The sequence below is a fragment of the Scatophagus argus genome, chromosome 1 (assembly GCF_020382885.2).
Source record: "Scatophagus argus isolate fScaArg1 chromosome 1, fScaArg1.pri, whole genome shotgun sequence".
Lineage (NCBI taxonomy): Eukaryota > Metazoa > Chordata > Actinopteri > Scatophagidae > Scatophagus > Scatophagus argus.
Window position 1 is genome coordinate 22300615 of NC_058493.1, and position 27023 is coordinate 22327637.

General features: G+C 40.2%; 4 protein-coding genes across 7 annotated transcripts; 2 read left to right on the forward strand and 2 right to left on the reverse strand.

Moving 5' to 3' along the window:
• The first annotated feature begins 1067 nt into the window (after window positions 1-1067).
• LOC124060794 (AP-1 complex subunit sigma-2-like) lies at window positions 1068-6353 on the forward strand. The gene is made up of 5 exons (XM_046392112.1): window positions 1068-1257; window positions 1750-1928; window positions 3306-3414; window positions 3569-3706; window positions 4490-6353. Exons 2-5 carry the CDS (start codon window positions 1750-1752, stop codon window positions 4535-4537), a joined length of 474 nt encoding a protein of 157 aa, XP_046248068.1. The 5' UTR covers window positions 1068-1257; the 3' UTR covers window positions 4538-6353.
• Window positions 6354-6560: 207 nt separating this feature from the next.
• Window positions 6561-12258, reverse strand: zrsr2 (zinc finger (CCCH type), RNA-binding motif and serine/arginine rich 2). The gene is made up of 11 exons (XM_046392056.1): window positions 11980-12258; window positions 11330-11409; window positions 11131-11218; window positions 10898-11006; window positions 10580-10666; window positions 10100-10138; window positions 9266-9396; window positions 8930-9143; window positions 7990-8045; window positions 7759-7868; window positions 6561-7647 (listed from the first exon to the last, which is right to left on the reverse strand). Exons 1-11 carry the CDS (start codon window positions 12021-12023, stop codon window positions 6710-6712), a joined length of 1896 nt encoding a protein of 631 aa, XP_046248012.1. The 5' UTR covers window positions 12024-12258; the 3' UTR covers window positions 6561-6709.
• Window positions 12259-12736: 478 nt separating this feature from the next.
• Window positions 12737-18400, reverse strand: LOC124060781 (transmembrane 6 superfamily member 1-like). Of its 3 annotated transcripts, XR_006843630.1 has the most exons (11): window positions 17472-18400; window positions 17270-17373; window positions 16902-16999; window positions 16712-16815; window positions 16515-16597; window positions 16196-16314; window positions 15866-15970; window positions 15676-15768; window positions 15464-15583; window positions 14064-14211; window positions 13242-13378 (listed from the first exon to the last, which is right to left on the reverse strand). XR_006843630.1 is itself a non-coding variant. In XM_046392089.1 (10 exons), the coding sequence occupies exons 1-10, from the start codon at window positions 17561-17563 to the stop codon at window positions 13187-13189; spliced, it is 1110 nt and encodes a 369-aa protein (XP_046248045.1). In that variant the 5' UTR covers window positions 17564-17843; the 3' UTR covers window positions 12737-13186. The 3 variants fall into 3 exon arrangements, 2 of the variants coding, with proteins under 2 accessions (XP_046248045.1, XP_046248056.1); XM_046392089.1 differs by lacking the exon at window positions 14064-14211 and having other exon boundaries at window positions 12737-13378; window positions 17472-17843; XM_046392100.1 differs by lacking the exons at window positions 14064-14211; window positions 17472-18400 and having other exon boundaries at window positions 12737-13378; window positions 16712-16811; window positions 17270-17305.
• Window positions 18401-18611: 211 nt separating this feature from the next.
• LOC124060769 (BTB/POZ domain-containing protein 1-like) lies at window positions 18612-24839 on the forward strand. 2 transcript variants are annotated; one of them, XM_046392068.1, is made up of 8 exons: window positions 18612-19216; window positions 19955-20111; window positions 21274-21379; window positions 21469-21666; window positions 21812-22004; window positions 22109-22196; window positions 23811-23957; window positions 24048-24839. In XM_046392068.1, exons 1-8 carry the CDS (start codon window positions 18792-18794, stop codon window positions 24204-24206), a joined length of 1473 nt encoding a protein of 490 aa, XP_046248024.1. In that variant the 5' UTR covers window positions 18612-18791; the 3' UTR covers window positions 24207-24839. The 2 variants fall into 2 exon arrangements, with proteins under 2 accessions (XP_046248024.1, XP_046248032.1); XM_046392076.1 differs by having other exon boundaries at window positions 21875-22004.
• The last annotated feature ends 2184 nt before the right edge of the window (window positions 24840-27023 follow it).

Consider the following 27023-nt stretch of genomic DNA (forward strand, 5'->3'; position numbering starts at 1 on the left):
TGTTCCCTGAAGGCAACGTGATAGAGGAAGGCCTTTAGCCTTCTTAGTTATGCTGTCACTCATGACGCCAGGCTGATGCCACGCACCACACGCCAGATCCCTGTGGAATTATATTCATAGATCCGGTCCAAAAGTTTGAACCTGAAAAGGTGAGAACAAAAAATCTGAAAGCGAAAAAATGATCTGAAACCTGAAAAAATAAGATTTGAAACTGTAAAAAAATAATAATAATAAAAAAAAAAAAAAAAAAATCTGAAACACGAATCACGAAATCTGCAACTGAAAAAATAAGACCTTAAAGACTGAAATATATATGAAAGTGACAACTTAAAATATACATTTTTTTCAAAAGAATTTCAGAACTGAATAAAAATTATATTTAAACTATACGAACTATACTTATTTTTAGTTCTAGTACAATGTTGTATTTTTCAAAGTTCAAAATCGAAATTTCAGCTTTCAAGTTCAAATCTTTCTTTCAAATTAATGAAACTTTTGGTCTTGATTTGGCCCCACAAACGTTCAGCCACTTTTTCAAAGATGTGTTCAGTGGTAGACTGTAGCAGAGTCCACTTACTCAAGAACTGCACTCGAATACAATTTTGAGGTACTGAATGTAGGAATTTTGTTTGTAATCGAGTATTTCCGCCTTTATATTTATACTTCCATAAAGATTTTTTTTTTGCTTGATTTTTAAAATCTTTACAAAGTATCTAGTTGTCTAGTTATCTAGTATGTTGAACTGCAGTTAGTTGTAGTGTGGTGTCATAGTTTGACTCGTGTATTGACACAGTGGCCTGTGGTGTTCAAGTGCTTATTTTCACCCACTTGCCTGAACATAATATCTGGACCTGTTGTGTTTGTTTAGTTGTAAACAAACTAAACAACGCAACCATAACTATATACTATACTACAAAGTTTTATATAGTAGCACATACTGTGATTTTCTGTTTTACAACTGTGGCAAACCAAACTTTCAGCGACAGGAAGCCATAGTTGCACGCTAGGAACAACGTCACGAATAACGGAATCTTTAAGCCAATCAAATTCCATGGCTGCGGCTTTTTCGACAAATCGCAGCACCGCCGTCTTGATCGCTGCCTCACCAGCAACCACCGTCAGTTTAGCATCCAGCTGGCTAAGAAGCTAACCTACAGAAACACAGAAATATCTGTTCAGCTTTTTGGTTATGTGTTTCGTTTGAATTCGCTGAAGTTACCAGTCGTCCAAGCGATTAAATCGAAGGTCCGGTCGAAGGTAAAGAGTGGTGTTTAATTCTCGTGTCTGCTGTAGCTAGTTAAGCGTCGCAGGAGGGGGCGCAAATTACACATAACGTGTTGTTGATGTCAATATGTGGCAATTTAGCAAGGTTAGCTAACATCAGCTAATTAAACTTTGTGCAAAGGCCTCTTGGATGTACATTTTACATCCAAGACAAAATGAATTTGACAAGATGGATAAGTCGTGCGATCCCCTAAAATAATGCATGTATTTCTCTTCCGGGCGTTTCTTACTGGAGTTGTTATTCCATTAGATGTACCCATTTAACTTTCTTGTAATGGAAAAATAATAGTCACCACAAATGTCACATGACTGATGAGTCCTTAGAGACGACCCAAACGTCCCTTCGCTTATGTCGTCTTATGTTCGCTTGCTTTTAATGGACTCTCATCTCTAAAGGCTGTACGTTAATGTGATTCTCATCCTAACCGTGAAAAACTATAAAGTGAACTTCCCTTCCTCCCTCAGATGCAGTTCATGCTGTTGTTCAGCCGGCAGGGAAAGCTGCGGTTACAGAAATGGTATGTGCCTCTGTCTGACAAAGAGAGGAAGAAGATCTCCAGAGACCTGGTCCAGACCATACTGGCCAGAAAGCCCAAGATGTGCAGCTTCTTGGAGTGGAGGGACCTCAAGATTGTGTATAAAAGGCAAGTGGAAAAGAGAAGTTTAAACACTGGCTGTGATACCCTTGCACTCCAGTTCATCTTATAAGATATGCTTTACTATTTACATATAAACACTCACTCAAGCACTTTTTTGGTCTTCTGAATGAGACTTTCAACACAAGTTTGATTCTCTGGTTGTTTTCTGTGTTGTTACTCCACTCATCTGTGACTTGTTATGAAACTTACTTCTTGACAGCAGCAGACTTAATTTAAATCAGTCAGTCATTTCAAACCAAATCATCATGAGATGATCAGCTACCTCTAACATGCTGGGTGGTTCATTCAAAAGTAATCTAACATGACAGCCTTTACTCCACTGGCTTCTTCCCAGGGATTTCATCTGCAACTCATGACCTCCATCAGCGGATGTAGTTTCCTCAGCTGTCACAGAGATGGTTTAGTTGTTGTATTGGGGCCTAAGTAAGTATGGAGCTTCGATCACATGATAATATGTGGTTGCATATGAGGGAGGGTGGAGGAGGAGTCTCTCTGTTGATGAAGACTGTGAGATGTGTCTGAAATCCCTGCAAGTGATCAGTGAGTGGACCTTGAGATAATTTTGCTAATCCTTCAAGTCTCAAAAGGCCGTACTCTGATTTTTATGGCAAAATATATTATGCCCAGCATTTCAGAAAAAAATCTTAGCATTGTGTTAATATTGTTTTTTGTTACATCACTTGTGTGGCTGTAGAAGCTTGCTGAGCTTGTTTATTAAAAACCAGTGATTCAGTGATTATTTTGTCAAGCACTGAGATTTCTGGCATTTAGATCTCACCTTCTGGTGTGTTATGAAAGCCAGAAACACCCCCTCCCTAACGGCAACCGCCAAACAATGGAGGACAGTGATACAAATATATACGGAGTGCCTGATTTCTCATAGCTAATGAGTGCAGTATCAGAAATACAAAGGACATGTTTTCATGTGTTCAATAAAACACAATACTAATAAACAAAGACACTAATAATAAGCAATACTAATAAACAAAGACACACAACAAAACAGCCAGGAGACAGTGACGCAGCGCTGCAGTACTGGGAGACGGGTTTTCTCCCATCATGTGGCAGGATTCTGTTAAAAATTGTGGGTTTATTGGTTTACTAATGCCATAGTTCATAATGATGTAGCAATAAAAGCAAAGCCATAAAACATTAAAGATACACTTGTTATTCAGAAAGTTTCGGTCTTTCAGTGTGCTGTACTTGTGCAGAACTGAGCGTGGAGTGAACTCAGCTTGATTACCACTCGTGTTACCAACACTAATATGTTAAATTTCTGCTGAGAGAGCAAAAGCACTATGTACACATCACCAGCGTGTTATTCTGCCTGCTGACTTTTATTTCCTCATGTTGTGTTTTTAGATATGCAAGCCTGTATTTCTGCTGTGCAGTAGAGGATCAGGACAATGAGCTGATTACCCTGGAGATCATCCATAGATATGTGGAGCTACTGGATAAATATTTTGGAAGTGTGAGTCTCATAAACATCTGACATAAATGATAGTCTGCTGATTGATATTGTGGGGCAAAAAAACAGTACAACATTAGCTGCGAGAATCCAAGTTTTTCAGTTAGGACACGGTCTCCTCTGACCTGCTGCTGTGTGTGATGTTGCGGTCCCACAGGTGTGTGAGTTGGACATTATCTTCAACTTTGAGAAGGCCTACTTCATCCTGGATGAGTTCCTCCTGGGTGGAGAGGCCCAGGAGACGTCCAAGAAGAACGTGCTGAAGGCTATCGAGCAGGCTGACCTGCTGCAGGAGGTACGTGCAGTTCGTTATCAACAGATCACTGAAGCAGTCAGACAGGCCGACTACAATCTCAGTAGATCAGTACTCGGAAAAGGGCGGCAACTAATTCATGTTTCCACGGCTGAATAACCTGCTGATGACTGTTAGGTCTGAATTGTCATTTGGGAATAATGCACATCAAAGTTGGTGTCTCTGACAGTCCAAACCCCAAAGATATTTACTTTACTATCATTTGAGTCAAAGAAAAGCAGCAAATTCTGACATTTAAGAAACACGTTTATGGCATAGTTTCTTAGAATCAGTTATCAAAATTGTCGTTTAAGTTTCTGTCAATTGTCTCAGCTCTAATTTGGTGCAAATATAGAATTAATTTCACTGATCAGTGGTATTGTCAAACCAGACAGAAGGGTTAACCAGAGAGGTTCATGTATTTTTTTTTTCACCTCTTGTGTCCCTTTAGACCACTCATCACCTGTTTATTTTAAGCCTGCAGCACTTGATTAATACCTGCCTCTCCCTTGTGCCAGTGCTGTCTAGCTGTAGTCACTTGCAGTGAACAGAATCAGCGCTCGGTGATGTATTTATAGCCAAGTATGCAGCACTATTGTAATAACAACATGGCTGACTGCGGAGGTTTAACTCACTTGAAAGGCCTCCTGTTCCTGTCACGCATTTAGTAACTCGCAATTATGACTCATGTACTATTAATTATAATTGAGAGGGGGTACTTTGACAGATGAACAAATCTACGGTACAACAAGAAGAAACATTTATCTTTCTTTTGTCCACCTGCAGGAGGCTGAAGCACCACGGAGTGTTTTAGAAGAAATTGGACTGACATAAATCATCAGGCCGCTGCCTCGCAGATCTGGAAAACTCCCCGTCTCTATCCTGTCTTTTCCTAGTCACGGTGTCAGTGTTGTATGTATATAATCACCATCTATGTACTGTATTATTCTGTACTGTACTATCCTGTAATGTCCTTTCAATGTGGTGCCAACTGTGGTTTTAATGTGTCTCCTATGTACAAGCTCCCACACTGTATTCTGCAGTACTATCAGCAAACTTCACTCCCCTAACTTCTTAAAAACTCCACAGAGTACAATGTAGCGACGACATGAAAACTTCAGCATCATGTTAAGATCATCCATCATCGCTGGTTTCAGAGTTCTGTATGTGCTGTTTGGCTTAAAACGACTTTCTGTGGTGCTGTTGAAGCTCCATTTGGCGTATTACCATAACATCAAGTCACAGAGCTAAGTGTACGATTTCAAGACACGTGAGTATTCAGTGATCACTGAAAAACCCAGAAGACCTTTGTTCTGAATTCGTTTCCACAATCCTCTTGGACTTTTCTATCCATCTGAATGGAAAAAAAAAAAAAGTTTTGTCCACTGTGCTAACCCAGGAAGGTGGAAAGAACACATATCCTCTTACAAGTCCGGTTCACACACAAATTGAGAAAGGAGGTATGTAATTTTTGGGCTATTATGTTTGGATTACAAAACAGGTACAACTTTGGATGCGGGTTAAAAAAAAATCAGTATTTTCATGCAATGGACAGAATATTTGTTTCATCCATATGGTTAGAGGAGACTTTGAAGACTTCAGATCAGCCCTAAGTGTTGCCAAATGACCTGACCTGAGGTATTTATTTTTCATCTGATGTCCAGCTCTGTGACTCAAAAGTAATGGTAACTCATGAGCGGCTGCAACTGGGGCTGGTGCTGTTATGGGAACCACTGATACTGTTACAATCATTTATACTCGGGTTAATTTATACGACAAATTCAGTGAAATTAAACAAGACCTGTAATCGGTGTCAGTGTACACCTCAAGTCGGTTTATGTTTGGTGATTCTTCTCCAGGAATTAACCATTTCGTATTTCTTTTTAAAGACCAGTTGTTTGTCTTTGGTAAATATTTTGTGTAGTTAGTGTCTTGTTTGTTTAAACTGTCATTCTGTTCTTTGTTTTTCTGCCAATTGACTAATTTTCCTGACGTTTAACACTTAAGTTTGTAATGGCCTCCAGAGATAAATCTCAGGTCAGTCTATTAGTCTTAGGTCAGGATAGGATGGTAAACCCAAATAAAAGAGACACTTATTTTATGTAATATGATAGTTTGGCTTACTCTTTAAGACTAACATATGACCAAAGAACACTGTGTTTTACCTTCTCAGTGGTGTCTGTGGAAGGCTAGCATGACATTAAAAGGGATTTGGAACTGCAGGGTGTGTGATGAAACGGAGATTGTTTGGCCACAATACACCAGTATTATGTAATTATTTCAATGCAGGTCAGTACCGAGTTTCTTTATGGGGTAGGAACGGACGAAGATGAACTGCACATATCAGGGTAAACCATTCATATTCATCACTGTCAGCTTGTTCACTTGTCATTAGAATGCAAGAAAACAAGCCAACAGGTAAAGAACTGATTCTTATCCCAAATTGTATGGCAGTCACATTTTTTTATCTGCTGTCTTAAATCTTCAAAGTGTTTTTGTTGAACATTCATAACTAATTATTTAAGTTCATCTTTGATTTGAGCAAAAAAAAAAAAACAACAAATGACTTTTGTATTGAACACTGCCAACGCATATGCCAACATTTTTTCTTATATTTGAAAGTTAACAATAAATGTACTGAAAAAGAAAACCCATTTGTTTCTCTTTTGTTTTATATTATTTTTACTTGGCAACAACAAACATGTAGTTTCAGTTCAGCATTCAGTAATTAAAGAAGAAGAAGAAGAAGAAGAATCAACTTTATTGGCAGTATATATATTTTTACATACACACACTGAATTCGTCTTCTGCATTTGACCCATCCTTAGTTGAACACACACATGCAACACCCGGCAAGCAACATTAACCATTTTTTCCAAAAGCAAAATATTCACAAATGTATTGAGTGGTGACTTGCTGTTATCATGGCTGAAAATTTTCATTTATTCCTTCCTATTCATTCACACCACTGAGGCCAAATGTATGGATTTTCAAATGCAGGAGCTGTTAACATGTACTCGTGTCACCTTGTGTAGTCGGCTCACTTTCTATTTCTACTTCTGTGTTAGACTGTTCAATTTTCACCTCAGGACTAAAAGCCTTCTCACTGACAACACACTGACTCTCATCCAGATCATTACTTTTCTGGATTAGCTCCGTTTCATTTATATCCTGACTGGGATTCTCCACTGTCTCTTCCTTTGACTCTTTGTCGTTGTCTGACTCTCCGGAGGAGGTCACCTCCTCAGGCAAATGGCTCTTCTTCTTCTTATGCTTCTTCTTACTCTTTTTCTTGCTTTTTTTGGACTGTTTATGGTGGCGGCGTGTGCTGGTGTCATCATTTGAGGTTTTCTCATTTTTATCTGGTTCCTTGGGGCTCCTTTCTCTGCTGTGCTTGCTTGTTTCCTCCTCTCTGCTTGAGCTTCTTGACCTTTTTCTTGCTTTTCTGTCAGAGTCTATATCTTTGCTTCTACCGTTTCTGTCTTCACTTCCACTCCTACACCTGTCTTTATCTCTACTCCGGTTTCTCAGCCTGTCTGGCTCTCTGTCTCTACTTCTACTCCTCGATCTGTCTCTACTTCTGCTCGGATACCAATAGGTCCTCCTTTCACTGTGTCTGGATCTGGATGACCACTTGTCCTCTTTATGCTGGTGGTAGGAGGCTCTCCTCTCTCGACTCCGGCTCCTGCTCCTCCGCCGGTCGCCCTCTCGTCTGCTGTGGGATCTCTCAGATCTCGGCGGGCTTCGGCTGCAGAGACGCTGTCTCCGCGATCTGTCTCCATATCGCTCTGAACTCCATCCGTCTCTGCGACTCCCTCTGACACTACGGTCTGGTGACATGTGCAGGTCCCTGTCGGCCTCCCAGAATTCATTGCCAGGGTTTCGAAATACATGCAGGAAGTTGCAGTGCTTTCCTTTGGGGCACTTTTGTCTGTCAAATAATCCTGAGAGAGGAGAAGCAAACACAATTTAGGCAGTAAATACAGTGAACTGAATCTTATATTTCTGTAGTACTGTAATCAAGAACAAAACGCTCTCATGTCAAAATAACTAACCACATATAGCATTCCTCCACCGTGTAACAGGACACATCTCACAATGAAGCTGTCGGCCTGCGTACCACCTCCCATTGAACTTGATAAAGGCCTCCTTACACTGCTCCTCTCTGGACAGTCAACAGAGGGGCAAAAGGACAAAAAGGAAGAGAAGAAGGAAGAATTTGTTTATTCACAGTGCATTTTTTTTGTTCTTAAGTAAAGTTGTAGAGCAGTTGTGTGATGGCTTACGTGTCAAACTGAATGTAAACATTTCCTCTCAGGTGTGGTTCATAATTGCAGCTGACCTAAAAGGAAAAAAAGGGAAACATATCACCAAATTCATTCATTCCCTTCTCTCATGCCCCACCCCCCTCTTCCTCTCCCTCTCCCTCTCTTTATCTGTCTATCTTTCTCTCTCAACCCAATCGGTCAAGGCAGAGGGCCGGCCATCTTGACCCGGGGTCTGCTTTGAGGTTTCTGTCTTCTAAAAGGCAGTTTTTCCTTGCCACTGTCGTCAAGTGCTTGCTCAAGGGGGAATGTTGGGTTCTCTATATTACAGTTTAATTACGAGTTTGATCTAGACCTGCTCTAATTGGAAAGTGTCATGAGATAATTTTTGTTGTGAATTGGCGCTCTATAAATAAACTGAATTGAATTAAAATTCAATGTTCTCCTGAACAGTAAAGTCTTAGACTGGTTTTTAAATGTTTAGAAAAGTCCTGAGGAATTACATCTTCAATTCTTCCTGACATCAGCACTGATTCAGTGACATCCGATATTTTGTTGACTACTGATAAAGCATCTTAAATGAGAGATGAAAGCTCCTCGAGACATACGTGTTCAGTTGCCCTTGACTTAGTACTTCAAGACACACTTGACACGGAGTACATTTATCTGCATTTGATTATTTGGAGAAATCAAATTTCACCAAAAAACAAAACAAAACAAAAAAGGATAGACACAACTGGTTACTGCAGACTGCTGTTAAGGTAATGAAAGCACCGTTTTAAAAAATACTGATATAATAGCAACACATTCCTTGGGTGGTGTCTTGCATGTAATGTAAGGCTGTGTTCATGTGCTCATATACATGACGAGAATATGTCAAAGAAATGAGATTACATTACAAAGCTTACTGTAATTTGGGTGGTTTAGTGCATGTGCACCAACTGTCCCCATCTCATCTCACCTTGAACTGCACCACCTTGCCGACTCTCTTGAGCTCTGGCAGGACATCATGGTAGAACTCCAGGAAAGACTCCTGCAGCTCCTCCTCGCTGTGTTCCAACCAAGCGTCGACGTCATAATCATCTCGTCGTGTCTCCTCCATGCCAAATGTTGTAAACATGCCACGGATCATCAGAGTCGGGCTGGCTGTGGGGTAAGCGTGCTTACGAGAACATCTGGACTCACAAAGACAGAAGAACATGTAAAGATATTCTTAAATCAGTATGTCCATCTATTGAACACTCAAACAGTAAGAATTTCACGCAGGAAGTCACATCAAAAGAGAAACAAATAGTACCTGTCTCCAAATCGACATGCCCCGGTCTTCAGGAAGAACGGACAGTTGGCTACATCGCGCTCTGTCCCAAAGTTCTCAGAGTTCTCCGTCACAGGAGCTTCAGGATTCATCCATGCTCCTCCATTTTCAAGCTGAAGTGAGAACATGGACAACAGCGCATGTGTACACTGCATAGCTAAACTTGAAACTAGAATGGGATACTGCAAATTATAAATTTCACAAAGTTCTTCGCTTTTGTTCTGTTAGGTCGGTCACAAGATTTAGAGTCCAGACCCCTAAAGCCTTTTACAAGCTTTTTCCATACTTTCAGTAAACCTGACAATTAGCAATATTCTGGTGTTACAGTCATAGTCACTCTTGATAAGAGTAAACAGAACTGGTAAAATCAGGATAAATACAAACAATGTACAGACTGGGAAAAACAACATCATTGGATATTTTCATAGCTGATCAGTGCCAAATCACCTTTAAAACCTAACTACACGTTTTTGATGACAATATTATTGGTTATTAAAGAATCGTGATTAAAAAATGTACTGAGCAGGACATTTTACAGTTTAAAACTCAAAATTGCTAGCAATGTCAAGTGCAAGAACTACGTAACAGGGACACTATTTTGAAATAAGTACAAAAATATCCTTGGCATTTCTGATAAGTAACAAGAAACGCGTAATTTATCGTTGCAGATTTGTACACCGATCATCATAAAACATATCTGATTTATTCATCAGGCTCTAAATACATACAAATAATGCTTACTGGCAGTTTATATCAAGAAGATAAAATGATTAATACTGAGTTATGTGTGTAATGTGATTTCATGTGCATGTATACCTGATTTTCAGCTTCATCCAACATTTTCTGAACAGCCTCCTACAAATGGTGTAAAGACAGGCTGGTGAAAATGTGTTGAGATCAACATACTGCAGCATATCTGCTACTGTCTGTTAAGACCACATTCACAAGAATTTGAAAATTTTGGGAATTCTGAAAAGCAATTTCACAGACAGTTTTCACACAAAGTAAAAGATACATCCTTGTTGTGAGAGCTGAAGGGTTTTTCTTTCTGTGTGTAATCTTAGTTAAGGAGTTGCTTGTTAGGATGGTTGCTTGTGCCACTTAGTCAAGGAAAAATTCCAAAAGAACCATGTGCAAAGCAAAAACACATTTAAAAAAGAAAAACTCAACTGGTGAGATATGTTAAACTATGTGGTTGTCTGAATCTTCCAGTCTGGGTGGATAATACGAATACTCATGATTCAGTAGAAGAGGATATATTTCTCTTTGTTTCTATCCTCCAGGGGTCCGTTTCACCTCTCTGCCTCGTTTCTCCTGCTGCTTCTGCTCGTTTTCTTCTTGTTCTCTTCTCTGCTGGGCCTCCCATTCCTCCTTTATCATCAGCTGTGAACACAGCATAAAGCATACAGCCAATGGACATCGGTCAAACAGGTAAAGGTGCACTCGTCCATTAGAACTGAATTGTATGCGCATCATATGATTGTCTCGCAATTTAATCTGTCTTTAACCTGTAAACAGTGTACTGTAATGTGCTCTTTTAAGCAACATCTAGCACAAGAATTTCTTTCAGGAATGATAAAGTTCTGTCTTATCTTAATATAAACCACAGATTACCTCCTCTTCCTCTTTTCTTTTACGTGCAGCCTCCTCCCTCTCACATCTCAGCCTGAATTCCTCCTGGGCAAGCCTCTCTTTTTCCAACCACTCTTCATGTAACCGCAGTCTGAGAAAACAAGTTAGATACAACGAAAACACAATCAAGATGACTGAAAACTGCACAACAGAGGTGTCTGTGCTGTCTTTCACTGAATGTGCTCCTGTAGGACAGCAGAGAGATATTGACCTACCTTTCGACTTCAGCAATATCATTACTCTCGTCATCTTCATCATTTATTTCCTCTTCTTCAAGAGTATGGCTTGCTCCATTTTTCAAATCTGCAACAGAGCAAAAGTTGTGGGCAGTCTAGCTAATGGTGCTGCTACAAATGCAAAAATCAAATGCCATCATGTTGGACAACAACACCAACATGACAGCTATCTTCATACCACATTCTCTGGCTTGGGCAAGAGCCTGGCGTTTACGTTTCCTTCTCTCCTTCCTCAGGGCAGCCCTGCGTTGCTTTAGACTAAAAAGAAAAAGACGACATATGAAACAATATTCAGATGAAAGGGTTAGAGAATAATGGCTAAATCATGTTTTCCTTGGAGGTGCAAAGGCATTGCAGAGAGGTACAGATGTGAAAAATGTGTTGTGAGACTAAAGTTTAAAGTTAACAGACCTTTGATCACAGCAGACATTTTGGCCTGTTGAACACAGATGTTAACTATTTTCACTATCAATTTTTGCACTCCCATCAGCTATGCTATGCCAGACAAACCTTGGGAACCAGTCGTCTAATAATGCCGCGTACCATTAAAAACCTAAGAGGTAAGTATAAACTAATTATTTTAAGGGGAGTTTATTCAGCTCTGCAACGATGTAATCTCATCAGAACACAGCAACGTTAAATACTTAAACTTTAACGTTAACGCTAAACGCTTTTTAGCACTTACGCCGAAAAGTTAACAAAGGCAGGACTATTACACTGATTTTGTAACAGTGTAATGGCATTTGTAACGTTACTGTATCTAATGTAGCTGTGGACCACCCACACTTTAATAGATTATCAACGTATGATTTAAAGTGAGACACAAACCTTAACACAGGAGCAGAAATCTGTGGAGGTGTTGGTGCTGCCATCACAGCTAACGATACACAACGATAGCTAGTTGCATAGCATGCTCAGCTAACGTTAGGATGCCAGCGCATTTTATTTTTTCTCATCCACGTTGAAAAAACATTACACCAAGTGTTTTCTTACTGGTCGAAGTGGATTTAGTTTGTCAGACTAGTGAGAAAACTGAGCTGTTTATGCTAAGTTGCATGCCGAGCTGTTTTGCTAATAACCGAGAGCGGAAGAGGTGGAGTGAACATATGTACTTCCGGTTTAAAACCCGTGAGGAACCGATTCAAAATCAACTAACTTTATTGAAAATTAGCGTTTGGTTTTTGGTTTTTGAAGTTAATTTAATTACTAATAAAATTAAGAATTTTTAAGTCAAGCCAAATACATGAAAAACATAGCCAGTGTCAAAATAGTGTCCTACTGATAAAATAAAGTGAAAGTAAAAGAATAAATTGCAAATACTAAATGAAATGTATATATCTCCTGAATCATTCCACTCCTTGTTTTATATAGTAAATTTATTGTAATAATTAGTACCTTACAAATGCAGCAAAGGTTGGTTGCCTTGAAAAACAGTCTCATCTTCTTTCAGCGTAACTTTAAATTTTACAAGTAATTCTGAGTATGACAGTAACGATGTTTGTTTGCCAAATACCCTTGTATGGTTAAATATCTATCAGCATTTTTATTGTTTATATTACACTGTTACTTAGAAAATACACAGACACGCGTGAATGGTTTCTTTATTTACCAATCACCTGCCAAAAAGGCACCGCACAGAAACTTCATTGTCAGCAAGAAAGCAGCTTACCAAAAATATAAGAACAGTAAGCAATGTCAAGCAGACTGAATCCCATACACAAGCCTCGCAGCACCAAAGCAGCTGTACTGTGACACTGTGCGTGCCTTCCTTGCTTGCTGTTCCTAACATAAACACACTTTCATGTATTTAAAATTTATGCTCACGTTTTCCAAACAAGCAGCAGAACATAAATGACACAAACTGTGTTTGACACTGGTATTTAGTCATGTTTCTAATACCTCCAGTGCCCTCATAACAGCCCCAGCTCCAAAAATAGCAACTGCTAATAACAGCAAACACAGAGCAGCACTTTGCAAGTACTTCAGTCTTTTATTCAGGGGTCCTTGGCATCCCTAGAACTCTCTCTCCACTCTCTCATTCAGTCTTCTTAGCAAGAGTTGACCTGAGGAAGAAGGCAGGCTGTGTGTGGCAGCGGTAGCACAGAGCCTGGGGCACCACGGCATACAGGACATTGACCAGCAAGAAGAGAGGCTGGCTGTCCGCAGGCACTCTGTAGGAGAACGGAGTCCGTGTGTGAAGAGACGCACCGATATGAGAGAACTGGGCCTGTGAAGTGAAGCAGAGAGAGGAAAATGACAGTGATGACTACCAGCCTCACAATTAGTACATTCACTCTAACAGGAAGGATCATCTTCACAACATCTTCAGCTCCTGTTGTGACTGCACTGATAACAAACTCTTCTATTTTTCTGTACAAATGTTTCAAGTGATTTTTCAGTTTTCATACAGTCTTCCAGAATTTTCTGTGTGGATTCTTGAGAATGATCGTTTCCTTTATTTAAAATGCATTGTGTCACGTAGCCCCAGTGCATTCTGTTCTAATGAGGTTTTTTTGTGGAGTTAACTTTGTTTGCCTCTTCTACGAACAAATCTTTTTCCATATTGTGTTAAACGTGAGTGCAACATTTTGAATCTGAAAGAAAGCCCTCCAATACCAAATCGTGGATGTTTGCTGAAAAAAGTACGATCATCTTTTTTTGTAGCAATGTTTGAAATATCATTTGTAATATCTATTTTAGAGTAGGTTATTCCCTTTAGGGTGGATTATTCTGGTATTACCAGTCATCCATAAATATTTCTATGTAACAGACCCCTGCTAGTTACCATTTCATAGAAATTCACTGAAAAAAGACACATGGCATGTCTCATAGCAACCACAGCTGTCAGAGCATCAGATTTCCTATTTATAGCCTGGCTGAACAGCTGACATTTAAGTGAATACTACCAATACCTCCATTCCTTTTGGTCTGAAGTCAGCTTCTGCCCTTATCCCACGGCTGAGCGACGTGCCAGCCTGCAGCTCAGACACAATAGCTGCTTTGTATTGTTGGGAGGTGATTGGTGCACTAGCTGCTCCCACCGTTCTTCATAGTTTCCATCTTTAGATGTAAGCAGATAATGTATACAGTGCCGATTCAGTCCATGTTTGTTCATGCTGAGTTTCTGGTATTTGATTCCACTGAATAACTTACCAATCTGAAACCACTACACGGAGGAGAACAGTTAGTCAGGGAGTAACTTTGACTTGGAGTGATGCCCACTCTCTATCTAGCACTGCCTAATTTATCTGCAACAAGGATGTCATGTGGGAAAAGAAAACATTTTGCACACAATTCCTCCATGTGAAAGACTTTGTGTGAATGTAAATGTAAATGATCCAATCAGCCAGACTAACTGACTTTGTGTGTATGTAAATAGTGAAAACCACTAAAAAGGTAAACTGACAATATCAGTTGTTTCAGCCATGAAGAGATTCAGAGATCAATAGCTCACTGTCATCTTTTCTGTATTTGGGTAATATATATGTAAAATAAAAACATCTTGGTTTGCTAGTTTAAATATGATGACATTTTCCTAAATTGGACAGAGAGGCAGGGAAACTGATGCACATGAAAAATACCTTAATTATTTTTGTCTTCCAAATATGTTTTATGATTCCTTGTTTCACTGCAGAAAAGTAAAGTAGGGGTTTTCGAGGTAAAATAACAGAAAAAGGCAAAATGAAGGTAAATGGAACATAATATGATAAGAGAGAAATGTAAAATCAGACAACAAAAACAATGTTTAAATGTTGTGTATCTAAGCGTACTGGGCTGCCTCACATGGAGAGGTGGGTGGAAGGAATGAGAAAAATTATCATGTCAGCATCTTGCAAGTGTTAACATCACCCGACAAGTCAGCATGTTTGTGTGTTTACAGATCTGATCTGAAATACTGAAAATCGACATTTGATAGGCTCTATATTCAGTCATATTCAGTGATATTGAACGGCGACCACCCAAACTGACGAGAGGCGTCCATGTTTGATTTTCAAGCACTTCTGTATTACAAAGCACCAACTGTGACAGAGCAGAGCAATTTAGATGCTGGAAACTCTTAATTCTGATAACTTTGAAATGACATGGCAACTTAGAACTGGGCTGCATGCTTGATGAATGTTTTTTTTTTAACCATAATATTAGTAGTGTTGCACTTGAAAGTGAAATCAGGCTTGATTCACCTGCAACTTGAGCAGAGGTCTAATCAGCCAGATTAACTGAAAATACTTGTGTGGTAATGCAGGATCTTTCAGTCATCTTTGAGTCATCTGTGGTCACCAGCCAAAGGTGAGGAATAACCAGCAGGACATACCTGTGCCAGTGCTCCTGAGTGCACAAGAGTCAGGTCTGGCATCCACTCACATCCTGGGACCAGCAGCCCATAGAGAGTGATGATGTAGTATGGTCCAGAATAAAGCATGCTCACCAGCATCTGACAAACACGGACACCATTTACTGCTTCAGAGCTTTGTGACATGACGATGTCAGGATCAAAGTGTGCCACTTATAACTACACTGAGCTACCTGTACTTTAGGATATGCTGAAGGGTCTCTCAGGTACGGCTCATACTGTTGTGTGTAGTCTTGAACCCATTTGCCGGAACAGTCCAGAACAATCTAAAACATAAACAGATTGACATAGAGATGTGCTCTACGTGAAGAATATAAATTCTCATGTGCACATTGGTCAGCAGGGGATCTTAAGGTTACTTACCAACCCTCTGAAGACACAGAAAGCAAAAGCAGGGATGAGGTAGATAATGAACAGTAAGTCCAGAGGTCTGTGGAGTAAACTTTTTCTCTCAGCCTCCTCGGTGCTCTGAGAGAAAGCAACAATATGATGTTCAAGCTCTGTAACATACTGACACAGTGTTGATCAGACATTTTTGTGCAGGTACTCTAAGATGGATGCCAAAAAACATTAACCCTGAAGATGAACTTGAAATTTGTGCCTGCTAAGAATCTACATTGCATCTACTTACAGCGAAAATGTTCTTAAAAAAAAAAGAAAGAAAGAAAAATGCAGATTTTGATTATGACTTACTGTCAACTGAACAGCCCGTGAGGAGGGCTGGCTGAAGATGCGGAAGCAGGCCCAGACAGACACAGAGATATATAGCAAGTAGAGGAGGAAGAGAGGACCAACGTGGGTCCCATATTTCCCTGGGAAAAGAAAGAGCAAGACAGCAGCTCACTGTGGGAAAGACCCAAACCAAACCACTAAATTTAACAGCATTTGCTGTAAAATATGCATCTTTTCAAACTGTTTACAAAAAACTGCTGTTTGAACCAGTCTCAGAGGGCTACAGAGACTACATTACATTATCCATCTAAAGGCATCCTATTATTTTTAGTGTACTTACCCACAGCATTCCCAAGAATGTAGACTATGGCACGCATGAGAAAAGATCCCACCCAGTAGAGTCCAATGGCTCGGTAACTGTCCCTGTGCAAACCATGTAACACTGCCATTGTCAAAGCCATTATACTTCCAATGACTCATAGATAGATAGATGAAAATAGCTGCGATGTGTATATTTGTGGACAATGCAGCACTTACCCCCAAGTAATCGCAGCAATCATGAGCAGATACATAAGATAGTGCGAGCAGCCATCCCAGTAGGAGATCATGTGCCCGTGTGCTGTATTAATGTGTGGATCTGCCTGAAACACAGGGTGGATTTATCAATAGGCATGTGCACAGGCACATAAAGAAAGCTCCCGAACAGGACTCACAACACAACACTTGCCACTTTGAGGTAAAACGTCACAAATCCATCAATGATGTTGTCCTGCTCCAGGCCGATGATCAGATTCACCACACTGAGGAATGCATACACTGCATACACTGCACAGATGGAGACGTTTAATTTATTTCAGTTGGGTGACAAACTACAGCAAACACTTTACTGGATTTACTGGTTCCAAAGCTGGGATGTACACCATGCTTCAATATACACTTTTTAAACACTTAATTCCACAACACCACACATGCACGATAACGTCCAAAGACTAGAAATATGCAGATATCTCTATTTTAATGTCAACGCCTAGCCAATGACTGGTGTTAAGTCAGTATTTCTTTCAGAACAAGAAAGGTGCATCAGTGAATTCATACCGTAAAAAAGAGGATCTACTGGAGTCTTCTTCTTGAGCATAAAACGGGCTGAAATGGCCAGGATGAGGACTGTTGTGCACCCAGCGAAGTAGAAAGCTTCAGCACTAAACGCAATGTTAGTAAAAATGTATACTTAACTGACAGATTATTTTCATGATGGCTACTAACATCGAAAAAAAGGTGTGGATCTAGTCTCACTCACCTGTTGCTGTAAATAAGGGAATTAAATAAATAGCAGATGGGGATGGACATCAAGGAGAGCACAAACACCGCCGTCCCTGCAGACGCGGTCATCGCGGAGCAGATTCTTGCGCGAGAATTGAGAATTTAAAATAATTCAGCCACAGAAAACTCTTATGTTTAGCCTGCAAGTCATATTTCAAAGAGTGGAGGGAAAGGAGAAAAGTTCAGGGTGAGTCAGAAAAAATGTAAACAAGCCACAAACTCGTAAGCTCATCTCCCTCATGTTCTGTCTTGCTCTGCTGGTCTTTCTTGCCTGCACTCCCTTTCTTCCTCTTTCCAACACACCTCACTGCTTCTCTGTTTACCACCTACTTTCTCTCTCTCTCTCTCACACACACACACACACACACTCACACACACACACACACACACACACACACACTCACGCACACACTGACACCTAGTGGTCAATTTGGAAACTTGCTATAACGCATTCTTCAAGATTAACCAACAAACTTAATAATGTGCATTATACTGGGCAATACATGCGATATAAACACAAAATATATAAATAAATACATACACGTGTTTATGTTTAGAAATGTATACAGCATGAACAGTTATACAAGTATAGGCTAAATATGCTTACGTCTGTGTTTACTCTGTGGTTATTTATTTATTTACATTTCTTATCTACTGAGGTCAAAGGAGGTTCTTTTAAGGTGATTCCTAAATTTTATCCAGTGTGATTTGCTACTCATTTGTAAAGTTCAAAAATGATACTGATGTGATGTATTCTTTTTCTAAAACGCAAATGCAACATATACACACACGCTTAACAAAAATCCAATAAAACTACCATCGTTTAAAACGTTTTCATTTTCTCTCAAAGATACGATTCTGTTTATACGATCATAAAGAAAATGGTACTTTTTTCCTTGGAAATTAAATTCTTGTTATGGCACAACTATACACTCAGAAATTTAATTTAATTACGTATTTATTTCCTTGCGTCTTACTTACTTTTTTCCTTTTATTTTTGTCTATCTATGTATTAATTTATGTTTTTAGTCTTTCGGGTTTTGTATACATCGCTCTTCCGCGCCCTGTTTGTTTGCTGTTCTTGATTCCGCAATAAAGTTAAATGGGGGAAAAAAAATGTTTTGAAGGCAGAGTGCGCCTGCGTCATTCCTGGTGGAACGCAAGCTAGCAGGTAACCAGTTAGCTGAGCATAGAACAGCGATGGCGACCGACCAACGCGTACGTTACGGTCGGTTTATGTCTGCGCGTCATTGACAGTTCTTTGTAGAAGTACAATACAAAACAAAGGCGTGTCGTTATGGCGACCGGAGGTGGCGGCAGCAGCGGCAGCGGCTTAGCGTCAAACCATGACCCTCAGGAAGCAGCATCCAACTCGGCTCAGTCTGGAGCCGCGGCAGTGCTCGCCAACGTTCCAGCCTCCGGTCCTGCCCCGTGTGCCTCCCCGCCTGTCCTCGGCCTTCAAAGGGAGCCCATGTATAACTGGCAAGCGACGAAGAGCTCCCTGAAGGAGCGCTTTGCTTTCCTCTTCAACAACGAGCTACTCAGCGACGTGAAGTTCATAGTGGGGAAAGGCAGACAGGCCCAAAGGATACCGGCCCATAAATTCGTCCTGGCCGCAGGCAGTGCCGTCTTTGATGCCATGTTCAACGGTGGGATGGCCACGACCTCAACTGAAATAGAGCTGCCTGATGTAGAGCCGGCAGCCTTCCTCGCCCTGCTCAGGTAGGACACGTGATCACAATGCACGGGCTGAATTCAAGCCCACTGTTAATTCTGATTGTCCTGCAACATTAATTCAGTTACATTTTAAGAGTAATCTAATTTAGTAATTGCATTGTCCACTGGGGACAACTAAAGGAACACCAGGACAGCAACAGTTCAATTTGTAGGATAACCCTCAGGTAAGTACACACATATGAATATATCCATTGGTCGATTTGTCTTTGGAACAGACTTGTGAATACACCTGAAGAACAGCTCACTAGAACGATCTGCAGATTATTTGGACAATTAATCCTTTAGTCTATAAAATGTTAAAAGTTAGATTGCTCATCCCAATTTTCCAGAAGCAGAGGTAAAGTTTTAATATTACTTAAACAACAGTCAAAAATCCAAAGACCTTAATTTACTATCATAATTGACAATTAAAAGCAGCGATTCCTTACAGTTAAGAAGCTGGAGCCAGCATATGTTTGACAGTTTTGTTTGAAAATTGATTGCAACAATTTAAAATACCAACTATCAAAATGACTGACAATTGATTTTCTTTCATTTAAGTGATCAGTGGAAATCTGTGCAATTGTGACGAGTGTTTTTAAAATTTTTTTGACATTTTTATGAATAAAACATTTAATCGATTTTAATGGAGAAAATAATCACCAGGTTATAATAATGAATAATAATCTTTAGCTGGAGCCTTAGACTATACATACTGATCTGTTTCCTGTTTCCTCTGTGCAGGTTCCTGTACTCTGATGAGGTCCACATTGGTCCAGAAACCGTTATGACAACTTTGTATACGGCTAAGAAGTACGCTGTCCCTGCTCTGGAAGGTCACTGTGTGGAGTTCCTCACCAAGCACCTCAGAGCTGACAATGCATTCATGCTCCTCACTCAGGTTAGTATAGTTTTAAGTGCACCTTTTGGTTTGTGATCTTTTCAAAATTACTATAGCTTTACCACACGCAGGCACATTCATGTATTTTTGTTTTTCACGTGCTGAGATTTTGAGTTATCTCTGTGATTTGTGAATTTTGTATGTGGTTGGATAATTCACTGCCCTTACTATCCTCTGGATCTACCTTCTGACAATGATGCAATCCCTACGAAAACTTAACGCTGATTCCTGGTTGTTTTCAAGCTCAACTAGGACGTTCTTTTTGGATACGCACATTTGCTGTTCAGTTTCGCTTTTCATATTGTGATGGTTTCAGCAGCTCTAATGGAAATGCGTCTACCCTCCGTTGTATGGGCAAGGTGGCAGCATTTTGCGTAATGCAGAAAATATGGCCTTAGCGTTTGAGGTGAAATCACCAGTTAGGACACGAGGGACCAAAATAAGAGACTTTTAAAGTAGGGCAGGAAGAGAGGGTTTCATGAAGAGATTGGTCTGATTTTTTTTTTTTTTTTTTTAAAGTGTCCATTATGGTGCAGTACATGAAATAAACACATACTGCCACATAAGAACAAGAACAAGAACAAACAGGAAACATTTGAGTGTGGTGGAGTGATAATGCCCCCCCTCCCCCATTAGCCAGCTGATGTGCCCGTGAGCAAGGCACTTAACCCCCAATATATGCTCCGCGGGCGCTTGATGCAGCCCACTGCTCCTGTGTGTTTCACTGCATGTTGCATGTGTGTGTTTCAGTCAGTGATGGGTTAAATGCAAAGCTGTCCTCACAGTGGATGGATGAAACCATTTTTCTTCTTTTATGTCCACACTAGACATCAATAGACAATCTTCCAGATATCTTTTTGAGCTGAGTTTTGAATAACATTAGCTGTGCTATTTTTGGTTTATGCTGCCAAGAGCACCCAAAGCATCTAAAGCAATCCAGAGAAGAGAAAAACACTCCCAGCCCTTAATTATCAGTGTCTTTGCTTGCCTGTTTTTATGAAGATTGGTGAATATTTTTACCAAAAAGCTGATCTGTTCTGCCAGGCTCAAATATAGACTTTTCAAGTTAGGCGACATTAGAAAATATGCTGTTGGAAAAAAATATTTACATATGAATCAACTATTAGATTCTTATTTGTCTTCTTTTGTGCTTTGATTACAGGCAAGGTTATTCGATGAACCTCAACTTGCCAGTCTCTGCTTGGACACCATAGACAAAAGCACTGCAGACGCAATAAATGCAGAGGGCTTTACAGATATTGACCTTGGTATGTGAGTGTTCCTGACCTTGTATTTTCTTTTCTGCAGCTTGTTCACTTGTGAAATGATTGAGTACTCTCTGTGCTTGTATGTGTAGACACTTTATGTGCAGTGCTACAAAGAGACACACTCAGCATCAGGGAGAACCGTCTGTTTGGTGCGGTGGTACGCTGGGCCGAGGCCGAGTGTTACAGACAACAGCTTCCCCCAACCTCTGAGAACAAACAGAAGGTTCTGGGTAAAGCCCTCCCGCTCATCCGCTTCCCACTCATGACCGTTGAGGAGTTTGCTGCAGGTAAGCATATTGCTTCTCATGCTACACCTTTTTGTTTTTCAGCAATAATACTGACCAATTAAGCCATTACTAAATGTCTTGTTCCTGATGTGTCCATACAATTCAAACCACAGAAACCAGCTTGATATTCTTTCTTGTGCAACAGGGCCTGCCCAGTCTGGAATATTGTTCGATCGGGAGGTGGTAAATCTGTTTTTACACTTTACAGTAAACCCCAAACCCCGGGTCGACTACATTGACAGGCCCCGCTGCTGCCTCAGGGGGGAGGAGTGCAGCATTAATAGATTCCAGCAGGTTGAGAGTCGATGGGGGTACAGCGGTACCAGCGACAGAATCAGGTGAGATGACGAACATTGGTGGTCAGTTGTTAAGCTGATCAGGCTGAATTGTACCTACATTTGTTTCACATTTCCCCTCTCTGTCTGTCTTTCTCTCTCTGTAGATTCAATGTTAACAGAAGAATATCCATAGTGGGGTTTGGCTTGTATGGTTCAATACACGGACCCACTGACTATCAAGTCAACATACAGGTAACCTCCTTCATTTAAGAGTAATGGAAAAAGTCTTAGATTGCTGATATCATTTTGTGTTTTCATGATGGAGTTGTAGTTTTTAGTGAGGGTTAGTATCATTTAAAAAAAGTATAATAATCAACGATACACTAGTTTCAATTCAGTTCAATTTATTTATGTTCAAAGCACAACAAAAAGTTGACACTTTCCAATTAGAGCAGGTCTAGACCAAACTCTTTAATGTGGTTTTTGGAGAGATTTTTGAACATAAAGCAAGAAATAATAATAATAATTATGTTTTAAATCAGAACATGTCTGACTAAATGTACCTGAGTGAATCTGAGAAAACATGTGATACCACTGCTGACATTTGATGCGTTGTTCAGATACTCCAGACAGGATCGAGGTTTGATATGCAGCTCTTGTCTCTAGTGAACCCACATCCCCTCATCCTGTATGTTCTCTAATTCATCTTCAGTTCAAGGTTTCCTGCTTTTCTGACAACTAATTTCTACAGGCTGACAGAACAAGTGTGAACTTGTTAAGTTTGATGGCAGCTTATGAGTGAGAATGAAGAGTGATCTCAGGCAGAGCAAAACAGCCAGAGTAAAGTCTCCAGAAAAAGCGTTGTCTTCTATCAGCATTACATGATCTCTTGAAGGAACGTTAAAACTCCCCAACTCTTAGCTAAAAATGTGCTGCATCTTTTTTATGGGTGGTTCTGTGCAGAGCATTGTGTATTTTGTTATCATCAGTGATCCAAAACTGTATTGTCACTCCACTTCTACACAAGACACAATGTATTATGGTGGTTACTGCTTGGTCATACTCTGATTGCAGACATCTGAATTACCGCCCACATCTCAGATTTGTTCAGCAATTCAAATATCGACTGTCTGTCCATTGGCAGAAATAAGTCTGATCCAGAAGTCTAAAATGTCACAGTACTAGCGTGGGAGCCAGATGAATCTGCAAGCTCCCTTTTTATTTGTTCTGGCAGATGTGTCTGGTTCCCCTCCACTTCAGACAGATTTCCATCCACCCTGGTTCGTGTCGGGCCACTCGCAACCTTTTATCTAATATGGGGCGCGCCATGGTCTGTTTACAGTTTTCTGTCGCTCATCACAAGGTCACATTTTGTTGCTCTGATTGTATTTAGGTTGGGATGCACAATATGTAGGTTTTTTTTTTTTTTTCAACCAATACAAAGATGAACAAACTTTCTGCCCTTCACTTGGTAAGATGCCGTTATAACCGCTTTACTTAATGACATTTCACCCTCGTATTACTTATGTCGTGTCATGTCAAGTTGTAAACTGAATAGAATTAAAAGTGAAATATACGTTGTTATGAACACTTCCCACAGAGATCATAAAATACAGCGATAGGCCATCACTAAACAACGGGCAGATGATGACACGGGGATGTGTCATTTTGGTAAATCCCTATTGCCTCGACTCGAGTCCCTTTCAATAAGCTCATACTCCCAGTTACCAAAATACCCTGTCGCACAGGAGTCAGAACTGCAAAGTACCCAGCCAGGTGTTGACAGTTTAAAGTTGTCATAAACCTGTTAGATTATTTTTCTTTGCACTTTGTAGTTCACTCAGTAAAGACATAATCCTTCTGTAGATCTTGGAGAGCGACAAACGCATTACACTGGGGCAGAACGACACAGGCTTCAGCTGTGACGGCACAGCCAGCACGTTCAGAGTGATGTTCAAAGAGCCTGTGGAAATCCTACCCAATGTCAGCTACACTGCTTGTGCCACCTTAAAGGTCAGTCGGAGCCTTCTGTGTTTAAAACATGTCCTTGTTTAACCAAGGCCGAGATTAATCTGTTGCCTGCTTTTTAATTTTCCACCTCAGGGCCCAGACTCTCATTATGGCACGAAGGGGTTGAAGAAACTGACCCAGGAATCAGCCACGGGGACCAAGACAACTTTTTTCTTCAATAGCTCACCTGGAAATAACAATGGTACATCAGTGGAGGACGGGCAGATACCAGAGATCATCTACTACACCTAGACTTAAAATGCATGGTGTCATGCAGGTACACTGAAACAAGGACACCTCAGACTGCTGGGAAGACTGGACTGCTTGAGATATTAGTAGTGCCTCTGTCTATACAATGGCGTTGTACAGACATGATCAGGAATGTGGAAACAGAGTTGTGGGGAAATGACAGCTCTGGTGTGATGAAAAGTTTTATGGGCATAAACTCTACCATCAGTTATAAAGAATCTAAATACTGATGTCCTGTCTACATGTTGTTATTCTTAAGCTGCAAGTGCTAGAGTTTATCCTGCACGAGTGAAACTACAGAGACCGCTGACAATTGTTGGCCGACGCCATTTAATTTTTTTCTTATTTTATGTGTTTTTTTTGCTGATGCATTTATTGAAAGTATAGTATTTGCATATTTTTTATTGTACATTGTTTTCATTTATTCAGCAGGTGTCTTCATGTACTTTGTTTTTGTGTTAGGGATTGATGTTTGTTATGTAACTGGTACCTGTTGTAATTTATGACTTCATGTTTGCTTAGCACTTCATTAAAATGTAACAAAAAAAGGAAAAAACAAAACTTTGCAGGACTTTTATGGTCACATAAAAAAAGTATATTTTTAGCTCTTTGGCAATAAAATGTGGCAAGACCAAAGTAAGATTTTTTTTCCAAAAGACACTTCCTTTAACAACCTTCAAATCAAGTCAGTAGTTTATAATCATTCCTCTTGCTGTCACTAGGTGATGCCAGATTCTCCACATAGCCAGCTATCAAACTACTAACCAGATGAAGTCAGGAGTAAGAAGGGTGGACGTGTTGTTCCCAACTTTGGGGTTAAACCTGAGGGGTCGTGAGATGATCGAGGGGGCTACAGAAACATTTAATTTGTCTCCTTAATTATCCAAATTAAATAATCTGAGGGAGAAAATAATTTATTTTGAACTGCGAGAGTCAAACAAATGTACAGGTTTACTTGAACGGGTGTGCATAAGACTGACGCTGTTGTGAACATGAAGAAATCTTAAATCATGTCTGTCATTAAGTGTCACTCAATTGAGTAAACTCAACTTCCATCGAAAATGACAATTTGCTGAAAGACTGCAGTTATAAATGTAAATATTCCTTAATGTTCACAACAGGTGTCATGTCAGTCTTAAGCACAACCATTCAAACTAAGTGCTGCCAAAGTGTAAAATAGCAGAAAATAGAAACGCTCAAGTAAAGTACAAGTACTTCAGTAAATCACAAAAGCGGGATTTTACTATTGCAGGTGGCTCAGGTGGAGCTTTTTTTCTACTACTACTTTATATACTTTAAATATGAATACTGATGCATTAGATTATTTTATGTTTTGTTTTTTGTTGACTGTAGTTGTCAAAAAATAGTGGAGTAAAAAGCACAGTAACCGCTTCTGAAAGCATAGACATGAAGTTGATGCACAACCCTGATTCCAAAAAAGTTGAACAGAATGTGATCCTAATCCTTTTTGACATACACTCAGTGGAGTACAGTACAAATACCTAATATTTTACCAGCTCCTTTCATTTTTGTAAGTGTAGGCTTTGAAAACATTTCAGACCAATTGTTCACGGGCAACAGAAGACTGGGGAAGTTGTGTACTGCTCATAACGCACCTGTTTGGATCGTCCCACAGGTAAACTGGTTCATGGGTCACGTCATGACTGGGTGTGAGACGGGCCTCCTTGAAAGCCTCAGTTGTTTGCAAGCAGCTGTTCCGTCAATCATAATATCTTGGGGGTTATTTCAATGTTGCACAGTCCAAAATTGTAAGAGCGAGAATTTAAGGAGTACTTGATCGTCACTAATATGTCTGAAGAACTGACGTTCAGTTTTATTTGAATCCTGCAACTGAAGATGCAAAAGGTAAGCAAGGTAATGCGTCCCTCAAATAAATAAATAATCAGCAATGTGAGCTTAATCCGAGTTGTGTTCTCCTAAATCTCCAAAGCTACAGTATGGCTACAGCACGGATGAAGACCTCTTAAATTGCATAATTCCCACGTGCGTGTGAGGGGAACAAGGCTGCTTTAGACGGCTGTGAGTGGGCTTTGATGAGCAGAGTGAGCCACGGAGGCTGTCAGGTGAGTCACCGGGACCTGAGAGCTTCTCCCGCTGACTGCCCACTTAGACTGCCTTTGTATCAGAAAGAGCCAAGAAAATCGGTTTGAGACAGGTTTTCACCACCCACCAGACGCTAAACACTCAAAAACCAGGGAGACAAATAGACTGTGGCACTAACAGCCCTCTGCACCACGGCTGCGGTGTGTAAAAGACATTGAAGGACTTAAAGAGTCTCTACAAAACAAGCTTCATGAAAAGCCCTTGTAATGTATTCAGGTGATGGAGGGAAGTTTCCACTGATGTTAATGGGGAGTAACTCAGCTTCTTAGAGCTATTAGGTTACAAATGACAGTGATTTGTGATGATCTTGTATATGAGGTTGTTTGTATGTCTGTGCATGAGTGGGGAGATAGATGGGCTGCCTCATTTGAACACTGGCAGCAGGGGAATAGGATTTATACCCCTCCCGTTTTTGACAACCTATGACATATGACTGCACAGGACTGAAGAGCTGCAGTCAGACTAAAGGCCTTTTTTTTCCTCCTCATTTTGCCTCAATGATGAAGTTAGTCAACATCATATTCAGTGAAAATGCCACTTCTGGTTGTGCTTCATTATATTCTTTGTTCTATGTGGGCAAAACCACAGTGGAATGATATATGTGATCATTCAATCGTCTGAAAACAGTAATACACTCGAGGGCTTGAACGCCCACAAAATAATGAGGAAGTGACCAAAATAGGCTATAGCAATGAT